At 42.2% G+C, this 20,170-nt stretch overlaps 1 protein-coding gene across 1 annotated transcript in view; it reads left to right on the forward strand.

The window, feature by feature from the left end:
- The first annotated feature begins 240 nt into the window (after positions 1-240).
- The window catches only part of st6gal2a (ST6 beta-galactosamide alpha-2,6-sialyltranferase 2a), a 30,936-nt gene continuing 11,006 nt past the window's right edge, over positions 241-20,170 (forward strand). The window contains exons 1-3 of the mRNA XM_037240281.1: positions 241-641; positions 2,360-2,449; positions 16,410-17,465. Of these exons, the coding sequence (XP_037096176.1) occupies positions 16,490-17,465 (976 nt within the window). The 5' untranslated portion in view covers positions 241-641; positions 2,360-2,449; positions 16,410-16,489. The remainder of the gene's footprint in view (positions 642-2,359; positions 2,450-16,409; positions 17,466-20,170) is intronic.

Consider the following 20,170-nt stretch of genomic DNA (forward strand, 5'->3'; position numbering starts at 1 on the left):
AAGAGGCCAGGACATTTGGGGCCTGCTATACATTCATGGCCAGACCTTGTCAGAGCTCACGGACAACAAAACAACCTTCTTTTGACCCACTTAAACAATTTAAATAGAAGATTCAGGGCAATAAAACGCAACACTGTTTTAAATGAAAATGGGGAACACACAATCTTTTGGGGAAGTGACGTCGCTGCAAAAACCAAACTGCAATAAACGAATGCGACAAACCAATACAAAAAACAAAAAATTGCAGGCGAACACTCAGCTAATCTGTATTTAACATTTCATCGTCAACTCATTTTATCCGAGAGGAGACTGAGGAGAGCGAGAAAATGGACTGTTGCAGGAAAGTGGGGACTGTCGAGTACAACGCTGCAGCTTCCATGCAAGTAGGAAAGTGATTGTTAGCATGTGTCATTGATTTATGGCTTGTCTAGTTGTGCATTGTCAAATGTTAGCAAATTAGCAACCAGCAGTGGGTTACGTCACCCACGTGGTATTGCTCGGCGCACACAGAACGATGGCTGATCATGGGCAAAAGAATGGAGTGTGGCAGAAGGGAGGAACACGTCTTTATTCCATGACTGTCTGCCAACAACTATGGGTAGAAACAAGTCATCACAGCAGAGTCCATATCTAAGTACAAGGTAAGCTAACATTAGCGCACTGGTCCCAATGACCCACGATGGTCCAGAATGTCAGACTAATCGGTGGCAGATGCAGGGTTCCCGAGCTGGCAGCAACAAAGTCTCTGAGTTTGAAGCGTACCCAGCGGTATACGGGAACGACGTAAGCGCGCATAGCGGCAAACGGGGAGTCAGAACCGCACTTGGCGGCATACGGGGAGTCGGAACCGCACTCGGCGTCAGAACCGCACTCGGTGGCATGCGGGGAGTCAGAACCGCAGTCGGCGGCATACGGGGAGTCAGAACCGCACTCGGCGGCATACGGGGAGTCAGAACCGCACTCGGCGGCATACGGGGACCCAGAGCCGCGCGCAGTGGCAGGAATCAGAGTCACGGGGTGCGGCACGCCAACTAACATCGGTTTCCGTAGGTTTGTCCAAGAAGTGAGGCAAAGATTTCCTGACATTTAGCGTCGAAAACTGAATATGTGGAGTACTTGACTTTTTGCTTAAGTATTCTTAATTGTTAAAATAAACATATCTCAATTAGTAGTTTTAGTAAGAGTGCTGTGGTGTGGCTGGGTCGCTTGTGGCCCACTCGAGCTTTATGCCTAGCAACGCAACTGGTACAGAGTATCATGATAATTGACCCAAGGTCAAGGTGAGCGATTAGTATTATTTAACAATTACCGTTTTTCCCATGTATAATGCGCAAAATTTAACTAATTTATTGTCCTAAAATCTGGGGTGCGCATTATACATGGGTACAATTTTTTTTTTTGTCCTTTTTTTAAAAAAATTTTTTTATCCGGATATCATACGGAGGCCGCCATTACAGATGCGCTTTCTTCTCTGCTGTTCACTTCAAACACGCTCCATACGAACACAATGCTCTCGTATCAGACGCTTGCTCGATCACCTGCTCGTTTGCTGTCACAATGTACCCTACACAAATCCGAAACATTTCTTCGCTATTGAGTTTGCTAGCGCATGCGCAGTGATACTGACCGGCAGAATAACATCCGGTTGTTCCCAAAGATGATCTTTTTTCTGAAATAATTTTACGTTTACGGACTTACTGTACTTAGTCTTGTCACCGTGGGATAGTGGAAACGTAATTTCGATTTCTTTGTGTGTCTTGGCATGTGAAGAGGTTGACAATAAAGCAGACTTTGACTTTTGACTTTGACTTAAGTAGGAGTCAAAATTTGGGTGCGTATTATACATGGGTACAGGCTTTTTTCCAGCTTCAACATGCCATTTTTAGGGTGCGTATTATACATGGGGGCGCATTATACATGGAAAAAAACGGTACTTATTACTTACAATATCAGCTAGCAACAGTTTTTCTTTTTTTATACAGCGCAAAAACAGCTTATAGTTACAAAGTGACACTGCCAACTAGAAGTCTGTGGCATGCACATTCTTTCCAGTCATTGTATTTCTGCTCCAAATCACTCGAAGGAATTTTTAATCATGTCATTTTTACTATATTAATCTCCAACTAGTATATTTGATTTCACCCACCCACCGTTATGAAGCACTCCCCCCCTACCCCCACCCTCGTGTGTAGCTTTGTGAAGCTCCTCAGCGGCTCCGCCCCTCTCACTCAGATGTGCATTCCCCCTCCAAAAAAGAGAGAGAGGAAAAAAGAGAGAAAAGAAAAGGGGTCCACAGCATTACCAACAGCAACTATGTGACAGACAGACAGACAACGCTGACCCTTGGTTCTGCTCGCAGGTATCCGCGTCAGCAGAACCGGATCACCAGCAGCACGAGCACCGCCTCCCACCGGACGACCGTGGCAGCATCCCCCGCAGCGTTTTTTAGGTAAGCATTTTTATGTGTGTGTCATCCGTCGGCTCTTCTTCCCATTCAATTGCGCTGCATGCGCGTGTGTGAAGAGCATCTGGCTGCACGCATACTCACACATACATCAATCACACGCACGCACGCACACACACAACACACATCATCAACTGATTTTGAATGAATTGCACGTTGTGCACGAGGTCTTTGTCCCGGTCGCGCGCCGCAAACTGCATTCCCACGCGAGGGGCGCGTGCATGCAACCACGCGAGCGTGCAAGGTGGGTCAATTCCAGCGTATTCCCCCCCCCCCCGCACCAGTACCACCTTTGAAACGAAGGATTCCTCCTCGTGTGGGCTTCCTGTGTGTACACTTTGCTGCACACAACGTGGGCACAACATACAACCTTGTTTACAGTAAAACAATATATATGTTATTTGTAAATTCTGGCTACTCGGGTAAAACAGGTTTGTATGCTTTGGGATGTGCTGCTGTTTTGTTTAGCGACAGAGTTCAAATGAGATCAACTTAAATGTTCCTGTGAACGATGATAATGGGAGTGTCCTCTATCATTTTGGTGAGGAGACACTTATTTGATGAGATACTGCAATGAAAGGCCAACATTTGCCACCAAATTCAATTTATTTTTTCCCTGTACAGCTGTACTAACCCAACATCCATTCAATTAATCTGAGTGGCTGGTTAAGTGCTATGGAATGAACTGCTGTTTTAGTAAGCACCAGAATTCAAATTGGCTCAGTGGTCAATTTTGTTTCATGTCTTGTTTATTAACTGCGGTAATGAAGGCATCTGTTTTGGGAGAGGCGTTTATTTGTCCAAGACGTCACTGTACCTTGAGGCATAGCTTCAAATAGAGTAGGGGCAACCTCTTAGAGGAAATTGTTTTTTTTTTTCCTCTGCTATTATTTGCCACACTTTTTCAGAGCGAAAAAACACCTCAGTTATTTCATTGCAAACTACATTTGTGGTAGTTGTTTGTACCTTTTGTATAGGGTCAAAGGGGTACATGTCGTATGTGCCTAAAATGGACCATGTCCACGTACCACGAAAGAAATAATGATGCAATTTATTTCCGGAATGTAAGTTTAGAAATTGATCATGAAAAGGGGGGACATATTTTGCTCCCTACAAGAAGACTCAGCATGAATTAATCTGAAGCTGTTTTTGTTGAAATGGGTGAATTGTCAGATATCAAGGTGTTATTTTTGTGGGCCATTCCACAAAATCAGTGTCCTTTGCTTGTTGTAATTCTTTCTAAAAATATTGATGCCTTTTTTCCAATTCGACATCTACATCCATATGGATTTCCCTATCTCACAGGGGTCTCTTGTATTTAGTAGAACTTTAGCTAAGGGGAGGCTAAAGGCAACAACGTAGCCAATGTGCAGTATGTGGTGAGCATTTTTCGTGAATTTTGTTGTCACTTCTAGCCATGCATGTGCAACCATTTCATATCTGTTTTGAACCCCAATTATAGATATTGTTCATACCAACTTGTACCTGCTTACCCTGACTTGACCAATAAGGATTAGAGCCGTTCCTTTAAGCTGCTTTTATCTATAAGCAAAAGTCAATTTTCTGATCTTACTTCCTATGTTTCCTTGATGCATTGGGGGTGCTTAAAAGCACCGGTGTGAACAGCAATTTTTTTTTTCTCTCTTTTCTCGGTGTATGAGTGTGTCTTTGAAGTGCCTGCACGTCTGTCACCTACAGGAAACTACGTGTCTATCACTGCTCTGTCAAAAGATAAATCCGGATCAACCGGTCTTGTTGTTGAGGAAGCATGTACTGCTGTATTGCAGTGCATTTCGACTCTTTCTCTTGTTGTCCATTTGTGAACCTGGTTTGAATTTGTATCGTAACTCGTCCCTGAGAGATGTTCAACCACACCGAGCTTATGCAAGCACAACTTGTCTTGCATTGAAGAGCATCAAAAGGCAAGTTAGAATCATCTATGTCTCGCTCCAAAAACGTTCCGAATATGAAAATGTTTAGCAGATGCCAATCATGCCAGCCTCAGTTGTACCTTTCATTGGGGGTTATAAGGAAATGAGGTAGGACAGCGGCCCGGACCTTTGGCTCAGCAGTTAGGGCTCTGCTCTTCCAAGTCGAGGCCACAGGTATGACCCCAAAGTTTCGTTTCCGTAATTTCAGGCAGACTCGATTTTGCGCTTCAACCGCCCTGATTTGATTGCAAACGAGGGACACGGCACGGATTAGCTGGGAAAGGTCGACTTCCATCACTTAACAAAGGTGCAAACGCCCTGTTACGTCGAATTCTACCAGTGCAAGATCGAGCAAAATAGCAAAGGAAAGAATACACCACCTATGCGCACAGTTTGACCGCGCTCTGTGCTAAACTTGCACCCGGAACAAAAATAGGGCCCCTGAAGTCTCGTTCATCCGGCTTGTGTGATTCCTCCGTGCCGTACCCCAGCTTTTGTAGCTCACTTCCTAGCACAGTTGAAGAGGTGAGCCTGAGAATGCTTGCACGTGTATACTGTAAGCACATGTATATACACGTAGCTTCGGCATGTTGTTATAATTATGATGCAATCTCTGAAAGTGCCACATTAATAACTGCAGTAGGAATAACCCGGAAAGTTGAAGTAATGCGTGATGATCTGCGTGATCTTCAGGTTGAATTTATGATGCAAGTCATGAGTAAAGGTTGTATTGCAGGTTTTCTTTTGTTAACATAGTAACAGAGGCCATTTGTTGTGTTGCGCAATGCTGAGTGAATGCAATTTGCGTTAAGACTCATTTCAGACTCATATTCAGTATGAGAGCACATGATTTGAGTTGATGAAGATGTGGCAAAAAATGTATCACGAACGATGGACGTTGAGTAGAGTTGTTGAGAATTATGCGTGGAATTAATTTCACTGAATACGTTTAATTCGCTGTTGACAATATAAATAGCATAAACAAATATAATACACTGTTAGGTGGACTGTGTAAAGAATGATTGTGGCTCTCAATTGTAAATTGTGTTGAAGCTGTTTTTCTCACCACAAGTTTGATCAACACCAAGTTTGTGACAAAAACGACAATAGCCAACGTTAATGGCAAAGTGCATAAAGTATGCCACGACGAGAAAAATGACTTTCATGCCTTATTGTAACTTTGCCTTCACCATTCCCTCGTGTGAATCACTGTGATGTTTCCTGAATCCAAATTCATTCTACTTCATGTGTTTGGCAGTTTGGATTCAGTTTGGAAAATGTAACTGTCATCTTGGAGTGGAATTTTATATTACTCAAATTTGGAACTGGGTCATTCTCCTCCAGTCTTGTGGATGAAAACAATACAATGATGCTGCTAAACATATATCACTGTAAATAAGTGGCTGGAAAAACACGTTTTGAAGCCTGACTGGCTGCCACAAAGGCCTAGTAGTAACTAATGAAATATATAATTGCACTCGCAATGACCTGATAACACAGATTGAGCGGCCTCATTTGTGGTGGCTCACGGAAAGCCCGGGAGAAGTCTACTTATGTATGCAATGAAAGATGACCATCATTCACACAAACATGTTTGATGGGGTCATTCTTGCATGAGTCAAACTCAAACGTAATAGCTTGTTTCTTTTAGGCAAAAAATGATTCTTGGATATTTGATTCCAGAACAACAATGGCAGAATTTTTTTTATTTTCATCCATTATTATTATTATTATTCGTAGTAGTACTAGTATTTATGCCTCAACTTGCTTTTTTGCAGGGTATATCTAAAATTCTTAGCATGTTTTAGGAGATTGTCTGACAAAAAACATTTCCTGTTCCAACAACCTTTGTAGGGATACAGTCACCAAAATTGAAAGTTCTTTTTCTATTGTACGTCACAAAAAATTACAGTTCCAGCGGTTCACATCCAAGTTGTAGAAGAAATTAGGATCTGTGAGGGTTGAGGATTCAAGTGAAGGCAAGCAGGAAGGCAAGGATGCAACAAAAAGGCAAACAAGGAATGTAGAATCAAACAAATAGAAATCCCAAAACTAAGTCATGAAGTAGCAAACTAGAAATAGAAGCACAACAGGAGCAATGATCCAACACAGACTGAGAGGATGCAGGGAATGAAATCAAAACAAACTGAGAAGACAGCAAAGAATACCTGGACAAGACACGAGTGGCTGAGGGAGCTGATTGGTAGACACAAGGGATGACATGAAAAGTCCAAATCCAGTTCATGACAACCACTGCATCGTGATAGAAAACGACTTGGATTTTCCGCTCAACAACTGCTTATGTATAAGTATGCAGTTGATTTTGAATCAAAAAACGTTTTGCTTCCAAAGTTCGGGCTATGAAATTGCCCATTAGTGCGAATGTGAATGCTTATCGTCGCTTTTAGCCGTTCCTGCGGTGGCGTCACCAAACATTTTCTATGTTAAACGTGGCCAGCGAGTTAGCGTGTCCACATGAAAAAGCTCCACTGAGCATTCGGATCCTAAAAAACGCTGCTATATAATTTGAATGCTGGTCGTAGCCACAAGAGAAGTTTCTCCTCTCATCACTTCCAGGCCTCATCCGTGCGGAAGCATCAGAGACGAGTGGGCAAGGCACTGTGGGAAGGTGGAGGTGTAATTTCAGAAGCTCTCTAACTGACCAGAGCAGCAATTATGTGATCTTCAAAAGTGGCAGGACCAGCTGTGCATCTCACTCCCGGACAGCCGTGGGATCCGACTTTGCCACGTGAAAGCTGGCCAATTAGCCTCCTTTTACGAGCACCATAAACTGTCAGAATTTCTTGCCGTTAATTTATATTTGCCAAAACGTAGGTAGGCCTGCACATTTCAACAGATTTTACAATAGGTCCCACTCTATGAATACGAGAACTCTTTTGTATGCTCTTGCCTATTGCGTAATTCCGTATTTCCTCAAATACAGTGAACATATTCTATTTATTTGATATATAGGGCGCATCTTGTGTGCATATTGTGTATTGTGTATTTTGTATACACTGTCCATATTTTTTAATTACCGTAATTTTCGGACTATAAGTCGCGGTTTTTTTTCATAGTTTGGGTGGGGGGGCGACTTATACTCAGGAGCGATTTATATACATATATATGGGTTTTTTTCACTTTTTTGGGCATTTTATGGCTGGTGCGACTTATACTCCGGTGCGACTTATAGTCCGAAAATTACGGTATATATACCTTCTACTTCTTTAAAATCTTTTACCCCCTTCCCCGCATGCGTGTGTGTGTGTATATGTTAAGTGTACTGCTGCTAACATAGGAGTTTCCCCATTGAGGGAATAATAAAGGATTATCTTATTTTATCTTATCTTATCAACATGGTGACCTTGAGATTATATTGCCACACGATGTCTGCATGTGGGTTTGCAGCACAGGAAATCCAATCTTTTCATTGTCTATCGTGCTTTTCCTCATGAAGGTCAAGGGTTTGAGGAGGCAGGTGACACTGGCCAATTGCAGGGCACATATTTAATCATTAACAATCACCGTTCAATCCATATCACATCAGAATGATCATTAGATAAAATGAGTACAATATTGCTTTATTTGTCCCACACGGGCAAGTTCCATTTATGCGGCTGAGCCTGAGCCAAACCTACTTTGGATTGGTTCCTGGCAATCCCAGGTCATAATAATTTCTTATATATTTAAAATGAAAATGGAGTAAAAAAAAGAACAACAACAACACAATTGCAGGAAAAAATGAGGCTGTCTGAACACAAACAAATAATGTAGCTCCACAGAACATAAACAAGGATGCTACAACATAGTGGAGCAATCACATGGCAGAGATCGTGAAACTTTACATAAAACATAACGATCATGTAGCCAATGAACCCATAGGATAGTCCAGTGCTCATGATGGGTTGCGAGCGTGTCTCCATCCCTTCCCAGTTCACGCGCACACAAGTGTCTGTTTGCAAGATAATCAGTGACACAGACACTTCCTCATTCAAATGTCCGCACACCAAGGACGAAGGCGACGCTAAAATCAGAGACGCTGCACAGGAAAAGGCCAAATAACCCACGGACGACTGGTAAGAGCTTGTCTACTTACTCTACACACTACGACGCGCAAACAAAAAAAAAAGTCTGTGGATTATTATTTGGTGATTATGAAGTAATTTGTTGCGTATGAAGTTGAAATAAAAAAGATAAAATGGAGAATGATTTCATTTAGATTAAAAATCTGACATGATTACAGCAGTCACAAACACCAATATCAACCCTTCTTATGAATACAACAATAACAATAATAAAACAAACTTAATACATCGAATAAAAAAATCATTCAACTTTCATCAAATTGTTCATTTGTATTTAATTTATTCTTATTTTAATCTTTTTAACTTTTCTGGTAGTGCAATTGACAACAGATTCTCATTTGCAATATCAACCTATCTGCAGACAGCAAAGGATATAGTTACATATTTACAATGGTAATGGTTCGAGGAATATCGGTGCGAATACAAAAAATATACATTTTCACTATACATTTTCATCTAACCAAATCTGGCCCGCTTTGCAAAAAGTTTGGACACCCCTGAGTTACACTTTGTTGCTTTAATCGTATTCACTAATAATTTAGACAAATACAGTATACCTGTAACAAAGTTAAGTATTACGTAAGTGCAAATTGCCCCCGTGAAATGCCCTCCACTTTATGTGGAATTATTGTATTTATCTGAAGATGCATTAAAAATATAGTGTATTCTTATATTTATACTCTAAATGAACAAGATGACTACAAATATAAAGTATAGTGGGTGGTTTTCTTCAATTATATCGTATCTTGTCTAGTATTTGGACCATTGAAAAATAATTTGTCAATTGTTAGTCTGGGATTCTCGAGTAACTACAATGGTAGAAACGCAAACTGCAACTTCATAGAATTAATGTGTATACGTGCGTAATACTGGTCTTCCTAAATGTTATTAATCATTTTCATTTATGAGTGAGTAGATTAGATTAGGTTAGATTCGATAGAATTTTTCCCACAGTGGGGAAACCATTTGAATGGACCAATAAAAGTTTAATAGTTACCGCTGAGCCTTTTCAAATGAAGGTACACTTAAGTAAAACGGCTCCAGTTCCTAAATGCTAAATACAACTTTTAAATCCAAGATGAATCCCATTGTGACCTCCAAAACATCATTTGTCCAAATACTTCTGGGACGGTCAACCAGATGGGAATTCTACAAATTCTTGCCTCCCCTGCAACACTCCAGGTCGTTAATGGGTGTAGTTGGCCTCTTAAGAGTGGGATTGATGGGTTTCATGGCACGTGTTTGCAGAAATGTAGTTTTGCGTAGCATTGTTGGTGTAATCGGTGCTGTAGGAGGAAAGCGGGCTTAATCTGCCTCAGAGGGATCACTTTGTAATAGTTAGTGCTCCCCGGTCTGACCTTGGTGGACCGTGTATTACGTGTTTAATCCTTCCACAGTCCAAAGAAAATAGATCTTGGTTTTTTTTTTTACTCGTCAGCACATTTGGGATGAGTAGTTTGGATCAATGGAGGTGTGGAAGAAGCGAGTATACAGCCTCGACAGTCCACAGGGCCATCGAAAAAGGCTCCGAAACATTAAGCAACAATAATATTTAGTGTAATAAATTGGATTGTTGCGTCATGTTTCCCACCATTAATCGAGTATGGCCCGCAGATGACATTCTGTTCAGGAGCCTTCCTTGACTTTGCATACATTTGTGCAGTGCTGGGTGAAATGAGAAGCAAGGTGTGAAAATGGAGCCAAGTCACAGTGGCAAACAGGATTATCATCATCTCACCATTTGCCCGAAGCGTGACAGAGAATTCGGATCACCTTTTCTGACCGACCTTTTCAATAGCTTCCGTTAGAATACTAAGTGCAACTTTCTTACGTTACTCAAGAGCAGAGATATTTGGTATCGCTAGCTTCGATTCAATTGTGTCCAATTGATGATTGATTCACTACTTGGTTGCGGCTCTGGTTCTGTTCATGCTCAACAAGTTTGTTGTCTAAAGTGCAACACCGTCTATGTATGTATATTGTGTACTGTCCTGTCACCGTGGGAACGTAATTTCGATTTCTTTGTGTGTCTTGGCATGTGAAGAAATTGACAATAAAGCAGACTTTGAATTTGACTTTGATCTTGACTTAGGCCACATTTCCACGGAAACCACCGATGAGTCGTCATCAAAAGACGTGGATATCGTGGCAAGACGTTAGAGCGGCCGGAGTGAATCCTGAGCTTTGAAAAGTAAGCAAGCGTTGATGTTGGTCGGCGTGTTTTAGCATCCCTGTGCTGATTCAAATTCCATCCAGATGGGAAGAGAAGTCATACTCCACTCTATATCGTTTTATTAAGGTTGGCATGATCATTTTGAAATGTGCACTTCTTGTTTTATGAATACATACTGACCTCAAATAAGCAGATAGAATAGACAATGTTTGTTCGTCTTTCATGTTGAACTGAAATTTGAGAAAAATACAAATTAAGCTTGCACTTTTAATCATCTCATTCGTTTGGCTAGTCTTTATTGGCTCTATTGTAAGAGTGTCTTTAACAATGTGTACACACGGACACACACACTGACGTCTCTAGGAAAAAAAACACCCCACACCTTCATTCACGTGGCCTCGTAGTGATGTACCGCTTGTTTGTCGCCCGCTTCAACTGCTCAGAGGCGAATATTATTTTCGGAGATGTGGGCAAAAAGCGCCACTTTGAGTCATCAATACTTAATGAAGAACAAGGCCATCAGTCAGTGTTTTAGTCAACTGAATGTGGACGCACTTAAGTGGTTCTGCAGTCTGCAAAAAAGTACGTTCCATTTGTAGAAGCAGACAGAATTACTCTTTGATTTCTCTAGTCAAATGTTATTGCTCACATTTTGCACGACACCAAATTGTGGCAGTTTTTACTTTCTGGACCTGGATTTGTCATCTCGGATGCTTTTCATAATGTATTGTAGCTAACCTTCACTTGTTTTATATGGATTGTAAGGCTTTCAACTGTCTTTGAGATGTTGATTGGCTCCCAGCATGCAAATCCTTGCACGAGCAGTCTGATGGTAAAGAGAAGCGCTACCTAACCGTTCATTTTCATTCATCGATCATGGCTTCCATATCATCTAATCTCTGATTGTATAAACAGATGCTATCACATATTGTCTGTTTCTGATACAAGAGAGCATTTGTGTAAATATGCTGACGTGTGATTTGAGGATTGAGGCGGTTTGTCAGCCGTTTCAGATTGGCATTCAAAGTGCACGGCAAGCACAAGTGACTCCAGCTTGTTCTACTCGAGGATAGATTTGAATTTTTTACAAGTGAACTGTGCTCGTCTCATTTTTACTTCAATATTCATTCGTGCTTACGGCATTGCCGTAGTTTGCTGCGGCAACCAAATACGTGTTGATTTCAACGAGGCTTCTGATTAGCACTTTGTTCACTTGAAGCTAAAACAGTCAATGCGGAGTTTGTTTGTTTAAACTTCTTCTGGCTTATTTATAATTTAAAGGACTCCCACAGCCTATCTACAGTGTTGGCAATGAACTTTTCCGTTTAGGATGAACACGCTTAGAATTTTCACATAATAGCATATTGAACTTTGACGCACTGTCATTGATTCATTCATTCATCTGTGTGTCTTTTATATACCCGCTCTGTGGTATGAAATGCCCCACCAATGGATATTAGAACTGCTACCTCAGTAGAAACATTTAAGACACGTTTAAAGACACATTTCTATAATATGGCCTTTAATTAACCTGTAGTGGCCGATTCGGCTGGCTGGAGTTTGTTTTCGCTATATATATTGCAATAAAGTAATGCAAACTGGTTTAAACTTGAGAGTAGCTGAGATCTCTCTTTCGTCTTCGTGACAGGGGTTCGCTTTGGCCTGGGGAGTTAAGTTCAGCATTCGCTTTAAAGATATCTGGCGCCATCTAGCGTTGTGAATGGGTATAATGTCTAGACCCCGAATGTAAGACAACCCCCTCTTTTTCAGTCTTATTTCAATGAAAAAAAACACCGTCTTATATTCGGGCCAATACGGTAATTTACGGCGTTACTATGTGTGGCGGGACAGTTGGATGCCTGATACCATTCGTTATAGTTTGTCGTTTTCAGGAGACAAGATTTTAACAACGTCACTGGGGCATTTTTTAACTCCCCCCCCCTTCATTGTATGGCTTTTCAGTCCGTGCAATGTTCCAAGCCAGTTGATACGATGCAAGCGTGACAGTCTCCGAGTGCTTCGTAATTTTTGGGAAAAACTGGACCTGTTTATCTGCCTGACTTTTCAAAGTGTCCAACTTACGCTTGCAAAATTCAGTCCCTTTTGAAAAGTCCTTATCGATGTTAGCATGGAGTGAGCTGAAGATTTGAAGCTTTGAAATGACGTCTTAACATTACGTTGAACAAAAAAACTTTCCCACTCTGTTAAAAACGTCCTGTGTTCATCTTCATATTTTCGTTAAGCTGTGCATTTTTTCCCTGCCATTTTGAGAGCGAAATTGACACTAATTGTTTACTCGAATGGGTTTGCCCCTCCTGCTTTGTGGAATTTTACCTCATGCGCGTTTGACAAAAAATACCATATTAAACTCAAGCGAAGCAAGCACGCACAAAAAAACACCCCACAAACACAAATGTTGATATGAACTTAAATAAAAGCCGCATGAAATTAGGCAAAGAGCCATGCCTAGTAAAGAGCCATGCCTAGTTTTATGCGGCTCTTTTGCGAGTTGGCCAGGCCTGTGTTAGTGGCTTTGGTCCTTTATGACTGTTTGTCCTTTATGACTGTTACGTTTATGACTGTGTATGACGCTATTGGCTTTTATCATTTATTTGGTCACATAGACCATCATTGATTGTGTAAGTGAGATAGTTCCTTATAGTTTCTTATTTTTTCTATATATACCATAATTTTCGGACTAAAAGTCGCTCCGGAATATATCGCTTCGTCATCCCGTGATCAATCTTTGTCATTTTTGTAAACAACCGCCGCGTCGCGCTAATGACGTCACTTGAAATTCAAATTACGGTAATCCCTTGCTACATCGCGGTTCGTTTATCGCGGTTTCACTTTTGTTTTTTTCTTTTGAAAAATCTTTGAAAAAAAAACATAAGTCGCTCCCTCACCCAAACTATGAAAAAACCCGCGATTTATAGTCCGAAAAAATTACGGTACTAGAGTTACTCAGTTACACTTTGTCAGAACATCCAGTTCTGCTCTCTGTTGTTACTTTGAAATTTTGTACATAGACTTTATTGTTGCCCACTCATGTCTACTCTCTCCTTCTGGGTCCAAATCCTGCATTAAACACGACAGGTAGGTAACAAATTTTGAAAATAAGACTTCTTCCAAATTGTGACGATTAATAGAAATGTTTTTGTATACACTCTCTCTCTCCGTTCTGATGTGGTCGGCAGCACTGTAGTTAGTACAGGCCTGTGCTTAAGGCCATCGGCAAAAATACGCCTAACATTTTTACAGTCTCCGCTGCAGGTATAAGTGCCATTTTGATGATTACGCAAGCCTGCAATCATCTGGTGGTAGGTACAGACAAGATGGTCTGTTCTGACGTCAATGCTCTTGTCTGTGTATTGGGAGGGATGATTACACAGAAGATTGCCGGAACAAGTAATGGAAAAGTTTCCTCTGCAAAGAAGACGTTTTTTCTTTTGTGGTTTTCTTCTGCTCTGAGACCTGCCTGTCTATTCATGAGCATGCATGGAAAGTCCATCAGCAAAGACCACTTCCTTCGGGATCCTGCCTTGTATTGAGACATCAAGAACTGTGATGGAATAGCTTCTTTCCACGTTTCAACCCTGAATTTCCTTCTGGGAAGTCCGACATCCTCCCAACATGCATGTTCGGCTGTAAAGTTGCCTCTGCGATTGACTGATGATCTGTCCAGGGTGTAACCGCATGGGAGAGGCTCCGTTGCCATGGTAGCTCTGCATGGGATAAGCAGTGAAGAAAATTAATGCATGGATGGATGGATGGATGGATGGATGGATAGATGGATGGATAGATGGATATCAGTGTGCATCATTGTGATGCTGGAAAAATGGTGTCGTAATGAACAAAGCGTCACAGCAGCATTTGCTCACACTTTCCATCTAAAGGTTCTGTAAGAGCGCTTAGAGTGGTAGAAGGGGAAAACATTTGTAGTTAAAAAAAGACGAGATAAATTTAAACACCACATAGGGGTAATTGACATATGACCTCACTGCCAGACTAAATAGAGGAACATGTTGAGCACAAGGGATGAGGTGGCAGACCAGACCAGCTCACTAACTCACTCAAAAATCCTTTTAGGAAAAATCTTTCAGTAAATGTTCTGAAACTTTAGACACTGTTATGCCTCCAAAGAGACCAATAAATTGATACTCTATATGTGCAAGTAGTCACAAGGAAAACATTACTTGTTGCAAGGTCAGCTCAACTGTGCTAAAGTGAGACCAGTTAACCATCTGTTTATGGTTCAACATTCAAGGAAGTCGTCCGTCTGTCCGTCCGCCATCCATCCATCCATCCATCCATCCATCCATCCATCCATCCATCCATCCATCCATCCATCCATCCATCCATCCATCCATCCATCCATCCATCCATCCATCCATCCATCCATCCATCCATCCATCCATCCATCCATCCATCCATCCATCCATCCATCCATCCATCGAGCATTAGTACGACTTATGAATTAAAAGTAAAATGCCATAAATAGGTTCATCTTGTTCTCAAAGAGGCTAACCTCTCATTTTGGGACTTTCATCCGCATCTCATTGCCATGTGTTGCTCTGTGGAGAGCCTCGCCAACCATCGTCCTCTGCTCTTGCTTCTCCATCACTACGCTTGTGTTGTTTCACGCTCACCGACTCAACCTGAATTCTGCCTGGGCAGGGCAACCACATACACATTTGAGATGTCATTTTGGTTTGTCGAAAACATTTTGCCAGCTGCGTGCTTGTTTTTTTTGTAAAACTGAGTCAGTGTTAGAAAGTCCTATTTCTCCATTGGGAAACGTTTGACCTCCCGTAGACGTGTTGGAACTGCTGCTACATTCGCAGCATATGAATCACGGCTCCCACCTGACGTAGCCCCGAGGCTTTCACAAAGCATGTCACTTTCGCTATGTGTGTCTCCATGCAGTCGCAATATTCTTTGGCCTAGTTGTTCCTTGCTGTTTTCCTGGAGCTTGACTGAGGTCAACGCTTGAGCTTTGGCCTCCGGAGGGGGGGTGTGTGCACGGATGTGGATGTAAAGGGTTAAAGGGGGTCGGTTTATGTGAGCGGTGCCTGGGTGCCTTTCCGCCGCACTCTGCAAGTCCTGGCAGGACTGACGGGAAGCTGTAATTACGACGAGAGGTTTCCGTCTGACAAGACCCCCATTTGTCCCCTGAGAAAAGCCTGTCTCACATTAAGAGACCATCTTTTTCTAATTAAGTTTGGCTAAGGAGGTTGTGGTGCCGTAATGTGTATTCAAAGCTTTACTCACTTTCTTTACTGTGTACAGTAGAGCCTCTAATACAAACACAATTTAAAACATTTTTTACAATTAGAAACAAATCACATCGGAATAAATCGTTCTATCGTAAAAATGTCACAGTCATAAATTCTATATTTCCTCTCCAGGGATTTATAAAACAAGTTTGCCTTGAGATACAAGTAGTGCTGAATTATTTTTAATATAAAGCTAATTGATTTTTTTATGTACCGTAATTTTTTCGGACTATAAGTCGCGTTTTTTTTCATAGTTTGGGTGGGGTGGGGGGGGGGCGACTTATAATGAGGAGCGACTTATATGTGAATTTTTTCCCCCCAAAAAATGACCTGTTTTCCAAACTCTATAACATCAGGACATACTCGACTTTTTATTTGACTTTTATTAGGAACTAAGGATAGGTTTGTTGTCTTTTGATTTAAGTCACAATTTAGACATACCAGCTCAGCCCTTCCTTATGATCTTTATTTCTCCTCCAGGCCCTGCAGTGACGTCTTGGCTGACCCCTGTCCTCCCCTTCCAGCCCCTCTCGCCATCACTCCCCTCCTGCTCCAGCTGCATGGCTTTGTTTGTTGTCGGTGAGCTCCCCTTGGTTATAAAGTCCAGCATGAGGCAGTGGAGACAGCTTGTGTTGGTGGGAATGCTGGCCTGGATGCTCATCTTTTTCGCCCTTTTCTCGTACTTCCTTGACGCACGAGTTAAGAAGTTGCCGATCTCTGCTGGCTCCCTCATCTCCCAGCACCCCGACACCCGTCGCATGGCCTCTATCCAGGCCTCCCATCAGAACACTGTCGCAGTCTCCAGCTCGACCCCGACCATACCGGGAGATGTGCTGGAACCTGAGCCTCACAACAGCTCTGTGACCTCCAGCAACAATGGCAGCCAGGAGCTCAGTAACCAAAACTACATGGACCCCCAGACTCTGGCGGCCTGGTCTTCCTTTGGCACAGAGAATGTAGACTCTCACTCAGACCCGGCGTTTCAAAGTCATGAAATGACTTCCCAAACTCCGGAATATCAAAACCACGTGAATAGAGCCCAACCTCATGGAGGAGAGGAAGATGAGGAGGATGAATCTGAGCGAGAAAATGCAGATGAAATCAAGACCAACAGAATAAGGACTGAACGTGTCAGGAAAACTGCTGACGCTTTCTCCAACCTGGAGGAGAACTCCAAGTCAGTGTCACTGTTGAAGCGCCTGTGGCAAGGGCGCTTGTCCATTGAGATGCTGGAGCCGAGGCTGCAGCGAGCCTGGAATGAATACGTGAAGAGCAACAAACACCGCGTGGCCTACAAGGGGCTCCGCCGACCCTCTCAAAGTGCCAAGGAGCTGCTGTGTCAGCTGAAGGCCAAGGCCCGGCTGAGCACGGTAGACGGATCAGAGAAGCCTTTCTTCTCACTGGGATGGGCCCATCTAGTGCCGGCCCTCCAGCTGGAACAGATGCGCATGTCCCAAGGCGGGAGTCCCATCAAGACATGTGCCGTGGTCGCCTCTGCTGGTGCCATTTTACGATCGGGACTGGGCAAAGAAATTGGTGAGTGGTCTTGTGGTTCCTTTCATTTGACCTCACGTCCTGAATCATTGCTTGAATATGAACAAAAAAAATATTCTCGGATTTGAACGCTCATAGTTTACAGTGGCACTTCATACATTCACTTTGTTACATAAGCAGGCTCTTGTAGTATGTTAACCTCTTTCACCGCAAGCCCAGTTAAATTGGAGCTTTGACGTCTATAGAAGTCAATGGGAGTGGATGAGTTCAATTAGGGAATCATCATTTCAACTGCACCTCTTGTGGCAATTGTAGAGTTGTCCTGATTTCAGATTCATGGAATTTGAAGTTGATAATAACGTGAGTGATTCATTTCCTGAATAATTCCTTACATTTGAAAATAGACCAAATATATATAACGGAGTAACTTCCATTAATCAAGTTCATGGTGAAACTGTCCGAGGATTTGAAGAGAAAAACAAAGCTGTCAGCAGAATAGTTGAAATTGTGTCACATTCATGGATCATTTCCTCAGTCATCGCGAGATATTTTAAGAACTAATAATCATATAATACCTGTAAATATTCCATGTGAATGCTAAAAGTGGATTTGCTGGAAAGAAATTAGTGAAGCAGAAACAAGATGATTTCAAATGAAGGCACAATCATTAGTGTGAATAGTGCCTGTCTGCTTCCATCTATCCACACAGAACATCCTGAAAACTGCTGGGTTAAAAGAAAAGCCAAATAAACCATTTGGATTAAAAATTGGACTGATCCAGAAATGTGACAATTTGACCCCATTTTGGATTCTTTTGCTAAAAACCAACCCTGGGTTTAGCAAAACCACCCAAAATTGGGTCAAATTGACTCCATTTCCTGGGGCGCTCCAATTTTGAACTCAGCAGTTTTAAAGCTGCATGCATAGATTGTTGTTCAAGTGGTGTGAGAAAATGTAAGGTGAGGATGTATACGGCAGAGGAAACCAAAGTTGTTGTGTCTGTCGCTGCGGTCGCTCGCTAACAGGAAGCGATGGAGGTGATTTGCTGACGCATTTGTGAAAGTAAGCACAGATGAATATTTGGGGTACCAAAGTCAGCTACATGATTTGGAAAGATTATAAGAAGCTTTCGCTATGATGCAGATGCACAAACTGCAGTATTGAAATGCGTTGAATTGCGCTGCTATTTGCAGAGGATGGGAACTGAGCCACTATCCATGAGTTGATGGATTTCCCAGCTTTTTTTTTTTAGGGGGCATTAATGGCATTTCAATGGGGAAAGATGCGAGTGTTCGGAGCTACAAGTGTAGTCGTGGAACAAATCAAACTCGAATCCCAGGGCACCACTGACTATATATTTTTTTGGTGATCTATAACTGCACAGACAAACTATAATCAGCAAAACACTAAACACCAAGCATGTCATCACGAACCAGCAACACATAAACAAGTACATAGTTACATTAAAATTTAGGGAGGAGGACAAAGCATAATAATAATAATAATTATTATTATTATTATTAAAGCATGCCATTCATGCAATTCTACCTCCCTCCCTCCCTCACTCACTCACTATGCGATTAATAAATTTAAAAAAAATATTTGTGTTTCTTTCAATATATATTGAAAGAAATACATTCGTCCATCCATCTTCTAAACTGCTTTTCGTCATGAGGGTGGCGGGCGTGCTGGAGCCTATCCCAGCCGTCATCGGGCAGTAGGCGGGGCCCAATAGTCTTTGGGTAGGCGGGGGACAACCTGAATTGGTTGCCAGCCAATCGCAGGGTACACGGAGAGCAACAACCATCCACACGCACTCACACCTAGGGGCAATTTGGAGTGGCCTAGCATACATGTTTGGACTATTTGGATTGGTAATCTGGCTGACTAGGCGTGTTTTTGGAATGTGGAAGGAAAGCGAAGTACCCGGGGCGGCGGTGGGAAAAGACGCAAACTCCACAGAGGAAGGCCGGAGCCGGGATGGAACCCTGCACCTCTGAACTGTCCAGGAATACATACATTTAGAAATAAGGCTGCAGATGTTCCACCAAATAACCTTTGACGTTGAATATGCACGATCACATTTTCATTTCCATTCGTCAAATTTGGCAGCAGCAGAGCAGCGACTGATATGTCAAGCAAGGCCCGCAGTTAGCAGTTTGCACACCTTTCCAATCTGTGCGCACTCTAGTTGGTAGATGGAGGAGCTTGGCAGGCTGGAGAAAAAGTGTGAAATCCCTGACAGATGGCTCACTAGGGAAATAAAAGGTTGGTGTGTGTTATCCCACCCTCAACAGCTCCTGTTCTGGCATCCATCAGGTGTCTTTACATCACATTGAGTGTCTTTAAATTTGATTCCTGAATGCATGAAACATTTCTGGTAATATCAACAGCATGCCCTCTGCCTGATATTTATTGTGGCAGCTGTGCATAGAAAAAAAAGTCTTTGAAAGAGGCGACAGTTGCGTGATGTGAAACACAGCATGCATTCACAGTGTTTATGACATAATCTGTTTTATTGTTCTGAATAGATAGTGCAAACTCTGAAGCACCCCGATTAATTGCTTATATAGCGCAAACTCTGAAAACACGCCACACCCCGATTAATCCCTCTGTGCATTGCCCACTTGAATAATTAAACGTTGCACTTCAACTAGCTATCTATCAGAATAATATATTTGTTCAAATAAGGGTCTCGTCTGTATTAGATGCCAATTCTCAATTGATTGCACCGTGTGCATCATCCA

Source organism: Syngnathus acus, chromosome 21 (assembly GCF_901709675.1).
Source record: "Syngnathus acus chromosome 21, fSynAcu1.2, whole genome shotgun sequence".
NCBI lineage: Eukaryota > Metazoa > Chordata > Actinopteri > Syngnathiformes > Syngnathidae > Syngnathus > Syngnathus acus.